Source organism: Urocampus carinirostris, chromosome 12, assembly GCF_059441175.1.
Source record: "Urocampus carinirostris isolate Australia breed hairy pipefish chromosome 12, RoL_Ucar_1.0, whole genome shotgun sequence".
NCBI lineage: Eukaryota > Metazoa > Chordata > Actinopteri > Syngnathiformes > Syngnathidae > Urocampus > Urocampus carinirostris.
The window spans coordinates 34370163-34380761 of NC_142360.1; the positions used below are offsets into that span (position 1 = coordinate 34370163).

The following is a 10599-nucleotide window of genomic DNA, read 5'->3' on the forward strand; positions in this document are numbered from 1 at the left end:
TCGCAAAAAATTCTTAGTGTCATTGCCCAATACGATCAGTCCACCAGGGTATTAGGCCGTTCTTTCAGCGCACTACAACGCGTTCATAAATACTTAGCTGTGTTTTTTTGTTTTGTTTTTCGCCTGCCCTTATGTAGATTAAAGATCAGGGGATGGTGCATTGGTAGTCTGTAGTCTGTACAGCCCTTTGGGACTTCTTGTGATTGACGGCTATACAAATAAACATGACTTGACTTCAGCAACCATTGTCAAAGGTTTTGGGGTTTTTTCACCTTAAAATACACTCTTAACACTGAATTTGAATTGTCAATGTTTTTTTAACAAGTTTCATGTGAAGTGTTAAAACTTCAATGCCGTTTTTTGTAACTTTTATAATTGTTCATAAATTATTTGAATGCATTGTTTGTTTTTTTGATTTGGGGGGGAAAGGGCTTTTCCCGTTTTTATACTTTTTGAATTATTATTTTCGTAATAAAAACTCGAGTTGAGGTTGACAAAAAAGTTACCTGCATGAAAATCAATTTTAAAATGCGCAAGTTACTATTTATTTTCAACGAGCATATATTTCCTCAACGAGACGTTGACCTGACCAATATGGCCGCCACGTAGGCACATTTTAGCGCTATGCTAAAGCGCACCGACTTAGATACTTATATACTGTAGTCTTCTATGCATATCTGTGAGCTGACCGACTAAGATTCATTCTTGTTGTCACGTATGTAGCACAAATAGGAAGTAATAGTGTTCCTGGCAAAAAGATTGACTCGATTAAATTATATAATATCTGAATCGGAGTGAATCTTAACATCTTTCATTTAAAGCACAAAGCTGGGGTGGGTCCTACCCGCATGCACTGTAGTAATTCTTGGGTTGTATTAGAGAATTTATTTGGCAATTTCAGGCCGTTATTTATAAATTAGATGGATTTAACCGTAGTTCGGGCTCCCAATGCGTTTCAAAATGTGTTCCCATACCGGGAGTCGAACCCGGGCCGCCTGGGTGAAAACCAGGAATCCTAACCGCTAGACCATATGGGACATGCTGCCTGACGCGGTTGCTTTTTTAATAAAATCAATGCAACGTGAGAAGACGGCATACCTTTCAACTTGTACGTTTTGGCGGTACAAAGTACCTTTATGATGCATTTTAAGACGTGTACGAAAATCTGTACAGAAAAACGCATATTTGTCAATGATGGGTACCATCCGGTATACACCAACTATCACGAAACGGCAAATCAATCAAGTCAAACGAGTTCGCCGCGGTAACCTCTATCTCGGTATCGTTTTTTTCGTTGCAAACAAAGCGAGCGGTTTGATGCGACTGTGCGCACGCATATGCCGCCTGGGGATTTCCCATCATGCATCATTCCGTGGTAGTTGTGTAGTGAAAGGAAGTCCGTCTCTTTTTAGAGACCTGGCTCAACTCATTAAAGACAGCCGGCTCTCAAACGGCTCACTAGCTTTGATGCATTATATTACGAATTATTATGTTGTACAAAGAAGTTAAGAAAAAAAAGGAAGTATAAAAGGAGAAAATGAAAAAAGACAGGTTTGTGGTTATCCCTTTAATCATTATATTATCAACAATAATTTAATGCAGAAAATGAATTCATAATTTGAATAAGAAAATTCTACTTAATTATATTTGCATCTATTTTTTTCCTTCTACGGTGAACGTCCAAGCTACTTCATTTTTGAACTTTTTTTATAATAAACCTCATTCATGTCGAGCAACACAGTATCTCACAACAAAATGTTAATTAACAATATATATGATATAACGAAACACATGTATAATATAACATGTTAAACTACATAAATAAACACGTTTGGAAAAAAAAATATGGTGTAAGATTATTTTGTAAGGGGAAAATACGACAGTTTGTAAGGGCATGGAGCTTGACAGGTATGATTTTAATTGTTACAAACAATATGTTATTTCCACACATAGACTGCACTGCATACTATGAAAGATATAAATCCTTAAACCCAGTTTTCAATTGGAAGTTAATACCAATTCTGTTTGTTTTTCTCTGTATTGCATGCATCATGAACCAAAAATCGTAGTCCCATTTTGCGTGTTTCAGTTTTTGGTTCTAGTTAGGATTAATATTACTGTAAATTCCGGACTATTGAGCGTACCTGATTATAAGCCGCACCCACCACATCTTAAGAGGAAAACCGATTTTGTACTTACACAAGCCGCAGCTGTATATAAGCCCACATTAAGAAAATGTAACACAAACAAACATTAACCCAGACCCGACTTTAAGTCCCGCGATTGAAACTGAATGTGGGGGGTTTTTAAGGGTTATTGATCTATCTTCGTTATTCATTATCCATTATCCGTTATCGGTCAGTTCATAATACGCTACAAAGCCTAGGAGCCGGGACACTTACTCTCAGCCAAAAGGCCAAGCTAAGGTCCTAGCCCTAAAGCCTTGCTGCGATCATTGCGAATGCACCGTTCCCGGAGGTACTGCAATACCGGGCCGATGCGTGGAGTGGACAGAGCAAGCTCATATTCCATCTCCGAAATGCAAAAATCAAATTAATGGGGTTTGGGGTTTTTAAGGGTTATTGATCTATCTTCGTTATTCATTATCCATTATCCGTTATCGGTCAGTTCATAATACGCTACAAAGCCTAGGAGCCGGGACACTTACTCTCAGCCAAAAGGCCAAGCTAAGGTCCCAGCCCTAAAGCCTTGCTGCGATCATTGCGAATGCACCGTTCCCGGAGGTACTGCAATACCGGGCCAATGCGTGGAGTGGACAGAGCAAGCTCATATTCCATCTCCGAAATGCAAAAATCAAATTAATGGGGTTTGGGGTTTTTAAGGGTTATTGATCTATCTTCGTTATTCATTATCCATTATCCGTTATCGGTCAGTTCATAATACGCTACAAAGCCTAGGAGCCGGGACACTTACTCTCAGCCAAAAGGCCAAGCTAAGGTCCTAGCCCTAAAGCCTTGCTGCGGGACGGATATTTCTAGATTGAAACTGAATGTCCTTCATTAAAGTACACAGTCCAAAAATCACAGCCGGCAAAATGAACGGAAAATGATACCGTTACTTAAGGTTTGATGCAGACCTGCAGAGTCCGGGTCCCGTTAAGAGTAATCCAAAGAAAAAAAGTGTATATTTCCAAAGGTAAGGGTAGGAAAAATATATATCTACTATTGTCCGCCGCGTCCACAAACAGGTCTCACCTTTACCCCACTTCCCGTCACCCCGCGTCTGTTTTGCCCCTTCTTTTTCATTCGCCCGTGCAAACATATCAGAATAAGTGTTTCAAATAAATACATTACAAAAATATACAGTTGCAAATACATATTATACATGGTTACACATATTTACAAAGAAAGACGGTACACCGAGAGAGTTTTCAAAGCTTTAATAATAATAATATAACTTTTATCCCAAACGGTGCCTGTGACAGGGCAGTTAATGGTAGCAACACGCTAGCAACACGCTCGCAACACAGTAAACGGGCTTGGTAAAAAAACATACCGTACTTGTAAAAATCACGGTAAACCGTCCTCATCTTCCTCCTTAGAACTGAAGTCGTCTTCCTCAGTGTCGGAAAGAAACTTTGTCATATAGACGTCTTCCCACGCTGCCGCAGCCTCACTCGCGCTGTCACTGTCGCTGGAACTCTCATCCACTCCTGATTCTGTGCCCTCCTCTCCGTCACGCAGCAGACCGGCTTTTTGGAACCCGTTGGAGATGGTGGATTTTTTGATGTGCCTTTCTTTTTGCATTTTGCATGATGGGGGTATGTTTACGCTAGTTTAATTTATGCACAAGCCAAGAAGTTGCAGTCTTCCTCAGCGCATATATTCCACCGGTCTAAATCTCACCTTTTGTACTCGAGCGCCGCTGGCGGCCGTTAGAAAAATTACATAAATTGGCCGCATCACAGAATAAGCCGCAGGGTTGAACGCGTGGGAAAAAAGTAGCGGCTTATAGTCCGGAATTTACGGTAGTGTAATCAGATGAAAGAGGAAATGAATCAACTACAGCAGATGAAAATGAAACTGATGGGAAATCGGTTGTATGGAATAAGGATACAAAAGTGATGTACTACAAAGACTCCAACGCATTGCGCTGGCTGTCAAAGTTCATAGATGTGGAAGCAACTGTTAACGTGCTGGCCGCTAAAGTGGACGCTCAGTGTGCTATGGTCCACTAAAAGAATCTTTTCAAAGAAAAAGACTTGGGACGCCCTGGGCTTGGTAGCGATCTTCAGGTCCTTCCCGTTCAATGTCTGTTTGAGGATCACCTCTGTGCCGTCCTCTTTGAAGGCCAGCCAGCCGTAGATCAAGTAAGTGGCCGCTCTGTCCACGGTGAAGATGTGGTGTCTCCCTTGTCCGTCATTATCTGGGGATGAAAAAAAGAAGAGGAACAATGTGTCATCACCAGGGTTGGGTAGAGTTACTTTAACTGGATTACTTTCAATTACTTTTGGATTACTCCAATACCAAATATGCTAATAAAAGACAAAATAAACTAAATATGAATAAAATGATGACTCACATCACGTGGTAAGCTTTCTCTCCTGGCTTTGATCTCTTTGATAAAATGCGACAGAAAGAAAATGAAAATAAATCCAAACGGCTTGCCAACATCATTTTTGCCGTTCCATGTATTCCGTTACTCCCCAAGCCTGCACAAAATGTAGTCATTTTATTCATATCTACTTTCTTTTGTCTTTTATTAGCATATTTGGTATTGGAGTAATCCAAAAGTAATTGAAAGTAATCAAGTTAAAGTAACCCTACCCAACCGTGGTCATCACTCACCACTCTGGATGCTCAAAATGGAAACATAAGACATGTAAAAATGTAAACAGACGACTTACTTTGCACAGAACATGTCACGTTAACCTTAACTTTGGTGGTCACTGCTCTGACATCCTGCAAAGAAATTTGGGTTATTATTTAGATTGTAGTAATAATTGATTAAATAAATGGTCTTCATTTATATCCCACTTTTCAAGTGACTGTATACCTCTCAAAGCGCTTTACAATGTGCTTCACACTTACCCATTCACACACACCAATAGCGGCCATGCAGCCAAGCAAGACGCCGACCTGCTTATTGGGGGCATTAGGGATTCAGTGTCTTGCCCAAGGAGACTTCAACATATAACACGGAGGAGCCGGGAATCGAACCTGCGATCTTTTGATCCCAAGACGAGCGCTCCACCTCCTGAGCTAATGCCGCCCCTTAAATAGTATTTAAATGCTAAACATTACGGATTCACGTCCTATCTTTTTTCTTTTAGTTTTCCTAATTTCTAATCTGTGAAATTAGCACAGTTGTTCTGGTATATTTATTTTCATATAAAGAAATACATTCTTACGCCAATGGCATAAAATATTGGTGTTTTGGGGTATTATTTTTCTCTTTTTATTGTGTAGTAAAATAAGAGAAAAATAAGTGTGTCAAATATGTACTGTATATGTATATAACATTAGGTATTTTTTTTTCCAATATTGGAAGAAAAAAATTCATCTTAAAAAAAGAAACATTTTCAACGAGCGGCTATATCAGAAATCTGTGCTAATTTTAGGATGCTAATGTCAATCGATCAGCAGGCAATCATGATCGGCCAACTCCTTAAAAAAACATGTTTGCATATCGATGTCTTTTTTTACGGGTCACAATTACCTAACAACTACCTATCGATGTACAATATATACTGTATATATATATATATATATATATATATATATATATATATATATATATAAATACTCTATCATATATATTGTTAATTAACATTTTCTTGTCAGATCCTGAGTTGCTCGACATGAATGAGGTTTATTCTAAAAAAGTTCAAAAATTAAATAGCTTGGACGTTCACTGTAGAAGGAAAAAAATCCATGCAAATGGAATTAAGTAGAATAATACATTTTCTTATTCAAATTACTAATTCATTTTCTGCATAATTTTAAATTATTGTTGGTAATATATGATAAAAGGGATACCCACAAACCTGTCTATTTTCATTTTCTCCTTTTATACTTCCTTTTTTTCTTAACTTCTTTATACAATAATAATAATTTGTAATAAAATGCATCAAAGCAAGTGAGACGTTTGAGAGCCGGCTCTCTTGAATGAGTTGAGCCGAAAAAGCCGGTTCTCTAAAAAGAGACGGACTTCATTTCACTACATAACTACCACATGAAATCCGAGGCGGCAGACGCATGCGCACAGTAGCATCAAACCGCTCGCTTCATTTGCAACAAAAAAAAAACGATACCTAGCTAAAGGCTACCGCGGCAAACTCGTTTGACTTGATTATTTTGCCGTTTGGTGATAGTCGGTGTATACCGGATGGTACCCATAATTGACAAATTTGCGTTTTTCCGTACAGATTTTCTTGTACGTCGTACACGTCTTAAAATGCGTAATAAACGTACTTTGTACGGCAAAAACGTACAGGTTGACAGGTACGTAATCCACGTAGTCAAAATCGACATCTATCCATCCATCCAACAAGCGTTTTGTTTACCTGGTTAGCTTTACAACTAGTAAATTGCATCCATCCAAACAAATATGCAAGCCTCACCTGGTCACGTATGTATAGGTTGAGAAGTACACCGGCCGTTATTAAAGCGCCAAGAAGCAGTGCTCCAATCAGGATGCCAGCCAGCATGGCGGTCAACCGCGATGTAATAGCTCCCTGCCGAACCCCGGCTATCTCACGCCGCTCGGTGAAGTTGTGGAGGGGCAGCTCTTCTCCTACCTTAAGTGGATCCATTTGGATTTTTTTTGTCGGCATTCATGCTTACCTTCTGCTTTTATATATTTCGACCGTGACGACCAGATGTTCCAGCTGCACCCGTATTATCAACTCTCACCTGCAATAAAAAGTAAGAGAGGGAGTATCTGTTTGGTCCACCCATGCAAATTCGCACAGTCTCTGCAGCCAAATGGTGTCTCAACCATGTGCTTTTACTAATTTAAATAATAAAATTATAATAATAATAATTAATGGACCATCTCAGAAAATTAGATAAAGTGAAAAGGTTTTTTTTTTAAATTTTCTGTCATGCAATTTTAATACAAAACAGTCGTACGTTCTGGATTCTTTACAAATTAACAGAAATGTTGCAAGCCTTTTATCATTTTAATATAGCTGATTATGACTTTTAGCTTATTAGTATACTTATAATAATAATAATCCATTTTATTTCAAAGCGCCTTTCAGGACATCCAAGGTTGATTTTTGACTATATCCTAGTATTTTGAGATGGAGTATTTGAGTTTTTGCTCTGATCCTCTATATTAAAACCATATAACATGTCCAATGCTTCAGTTGATCTGGAATAAATCCAGACTGTAAGACTTTTTAAAAACTGCATTGCAAAAACTTTGACGTTTATCACAATATTCAAATTTTCTGCAACATTGCTGTATATAAACGGAAGCTAGAGAAACTTTTCTTTGATACACACAAACCTCTGTCGTAAACACTTGCGTTAGCTCCGAGGCCAGCTCAAAGGTTGAAACTTGTTATGTTTTTATTAATTTCTTGAGCCTCATGCTTACAGATGAAAAACTCCAACGTGTCATTTCCGCCATTGACTTAATTACAACTGATTCTTTGAGGACATTATACAGTAGCTCAGACAGTAGAAATTTGTGCAAAACTGCCAGCAGGCTTGGGTAGGGTTACTTTAACTGGATTACTCCAATACCAAATATGCTAATTAAAGACAAAAGAAACTAAATGTGAATACAAATATTACTCACAACACGTGGTAAGCTTTCTCTCCTGGCTTTGATCTCTTTGATCTCCGGTAAAACGAACATAAAATGCAACAGAAACAAAATGAAAATAAATCCAAACAGCTTGCCAACATCATTTTTGCGGTTCTATGTATTCCGTTACTCCCCAAGCCTGCACAAAATGTAGTCATTTTATTCATATTTAGTTTCTTTTGTCTTTTATTAGCATATTTGGTATTGGAGTAATCCAAAAGTAATTGAAAGTAATCAAGTTAAAGTAACCCTACCCAACCCTGTGTGTGTGTGTATTATTTTAAAGCTCAATTCTTGTACTTTCTATTGATACCTAAGAAAAATTATATTTGCTTCACTGTGACTCTTTTGGATGGATCAGCTCACGAATAAAAATATGCTAAAACACCTCTCATTTTTCCTCGCTACTTCGCGGTTCCACGTTCGTGGGTTCAGAGCGTCGCGGATCTAAAAAATAATAATAATAAAATAAAATAATTTTTTAAAAAGTAACAATTTTTTATTTATTTTTTTAAGCATTTTTGAAGGGGCGTCGCTACTTCACGGAATTTTCACTTTTCGCGGGTGGTTTTGGTCCCCATTAACCGCGATAACCGAGGGATTACTGTAAATATGAATACAATCATGACTCACAACACGTGGTAAGCTTTCTCTCCTGGCTTTGATCTCTTTGATCTCTGGCAAAACTAACATAAAATGCGACAGAAACAAAATGAAAATAAATCCAAACAGCTTGCCAACATCATTTTTGCCGTTCTATGTACTGTATTCCGTTAAAATTTACTAATTTTATTCATATTTAGTTTCTTTTGTCTTTTATTAGCATATTTGGTATTGGAGTAATCCAAAAGTAATTGAAAGTAATCAAGTTAAAGTAACCCTACCCAACCCTGACTGCCAGTGATGAAATCCAAACTATGTCCTCATATCCGCCAACGCAGACAGTGACGTTTTTCTAGAAAGTGTGTGGGTGGGAGGGAAAAAGAAGTAGAAAAAGTAGGAGGTGGGAGTTGGAAAGGAGTTTCCCTCTCGAGTGTGCAAAAATAACATCAAGTTACGACTTGAACGTAGCGAGTGGGAGTTGGCAGAGGACGTGAAACGCTCCCTAGTTTATGTTTCAGTCAACGTGAGACTGCAGTTCAGCCTTCACGTGCTTTGGTGTTTTTATTGTTGTATGATATTGTTATTGTTGCACTGAACGTGTAATAGCAGCACGGCGGCGCAGTGGATAGCGCGTGTGTGGCACAGTTCTAAGGTCTTGGGAACCTCCTGTGTGGGTTCAAATCCAGCTACCGGACTTCCTGTGCGGAGTTTGTATGTTCTCCCCGTGCTTGCTTGGGTTTCCTCCGGGCACTCCGGTTTCCTCCCACATTCCAAAGACATGCATTTCAGGTGGATTGGTCGGTCCAAATTGTCCCTAGGTGTGAATGAGCGAGCGAGTTGTCTGTCCCTGTGTGCCCTGCGATTGGCTGGCAACCAGTTCAGGGTGTCCCCTGCCCACTGCCCGATGATTGCTGGGATGGGTTCCTGCACCCCCGCGACCCTATTAGGATAAGCAGTGCAACTGAGATGAGATGAACGTGTAATAATGGTGCGTGAAATTTGGTGGTATTGTTTTTATAAATCTTTTGTGTGATTATAAACATGAATCCCTTTCACAGCAACAGGGAATATGATGCATACCTTTCAACCTCCAGGGCTCCATGACCTTACAAACTGTCTTATTTTCCCTTACAAAAAAATCTTACACCATTTTTTTTTCCAAACGTGTTTTTTTTAATGTAATTTAACATGTTATATTGTACATGTGTTTCGTTATATCATATATATTGCTAATTAACATTTTGTTGTGAGACACTGAGTTGCTCGACATGAATGAGGTTTATTATTAAAAAAAGTTCAAAAATGAAGTCGCTTGGACGTTCACTGTAGAAGGAAAAAATACATGCAAATATAATTAAGCAGAATAATACATTTTCTTATTCAAATTATGAATTCATTTTCTGCATTAAATTATTGTTGGTAATATACTGATTAAAGGGATAACCACAAACCTGTCTTTTTTCATTTTCTCCTTTTATACTTCCTTTTTTTCTTAACTTCTTTATACAACATAATCATTCGTAATATAATGCATCAAAGCAAGTGAGCCGTTTGAGAGCCGGCTCTCTTTAATGAGTTCAGCCGAAAAAGACGGTTCTCTAAAAAGAGACGGACTTCCTTTCATTACACAACTACCACATGAAATCCGAAGTTTTTTAAGACCACATGCATTTCAAATTTACTCAATCAATCCCGCATGTTGTTTTCAGATCCTAAGGACTAACAGCGTTTTAATTCAGGTTTGTTCACGTGTGATCGGAATGATGCATGATGGGAAATCCCCAGGTGGCAGACGCATGCGCACAGTAGCATCAAACCGCTCGCTTCGTTTGCAACGAAAAAAAACGATACCGAGAGAGAGGCTACCGCGGCAAACTCGTTTGACTTGATTGATTTGAATTTCTACAGCCATTGTCCTGTCAGTAAATTGTGCCCAGGATATTTTTTCATCAAACTTTCAATTGATTTGCTCATCCCTCAGCGAAAGAATGAAAAGACGATTTGAAACATTAACACTAACTAGATTTGAAGTGGGCCACAAAAAATATTGAAGTAATTACAAAAAAAGTGATCACAAAGAAGGTATTTCAAATTCTTTTGGCGGTTCGATAATGTTTAGAAACATGCAAATGAATTAATTTCTGGTAAAATAGTTGATAAAATAGCTCGACAGCAAAGATCTACATGTTAGTGCAGGTCTGCTCTTGGGCAGCTCAA

At 38.4% G+C, this 10599-nt stretch overlaps 1 protein-coding gene, 1 non-coding gene and 2 pseudogenes across 2 annotated transcripts; all 4 read right to left on the bottom strand.

Moving 5' to 3' along the window:
• Window positions 1–965: 965 nt before the first annotated feature.
• trnae-uuc (transfer RNA glutamic acid (anticodon UUC)) lies at window positions 966–1037 on the bottom strand. The gene has a single exon. It is a non-coding gene; the product is annotated as a tRNA-Glu (tRNA).
• Window positions 1038–2456: 1419 nt separating this feature from the next.
• Window positions 2457–2694, bottom strand: LOC148355678 (U2 spliceosomal RNA; annotated as a pseudogene).
• Window positions 2695–2722: 28 nt separating this feature from the next.
• Window positions 2723–2960, bottom strand: LOC148355679 (U2 spliceosomal RNA; annotated as a pseudogene).
• Window positions 2961–3787: 827 nt separating this feature from the next.
• On the bottom strand, window positions 3788–6860 carry LOC148355680 (uncharacterized). The gene is made up of 3 exons (XM_088348948.1): window positions 6584–6860; window positions 4868–4922; window positions 3788–4386 (listed from the first exon to the last, which is right to left on the bottom strand). The coding sequence occupies exons 1-3, from the start codon at window positions 6794–6796 to the stop codon at window positions 4121–4123; spliced, it is 534 nt and encodes a 177-aa protein (XP_088205074.1). The 5' UTR covers window positions 6797–6860; the 3' UTR covers window positions 3788–4120.
• Window positions 6861–10599: the final 3739 nt, after the last annotated feature.

Bases quoted from the DNA above. Each gene is read 5' to 3' on its own strand.
- LOC148355680 (XM_088348948.1), bottom strand. From the start codon at position 6,796: ATGCCGACAAAAAAAATCCAAATGGATCCACTTAAGGTAGGAGAAGAG. The intron at 4,923-6,583 runs GTGAGGCTTGCA...ATTTCTTTGCAG, and splicing joins ACCTATACATACGTGACCAG to GATGTCAGAGCAGTGACCAC. The intron at 4,387-4,867 runs GTAAGTCGTCTG...TTTCATCCCCAG, and splicing joins CGTGACATGTTCTGTGCAAA to ATAATGACGGACAAGGGAGA.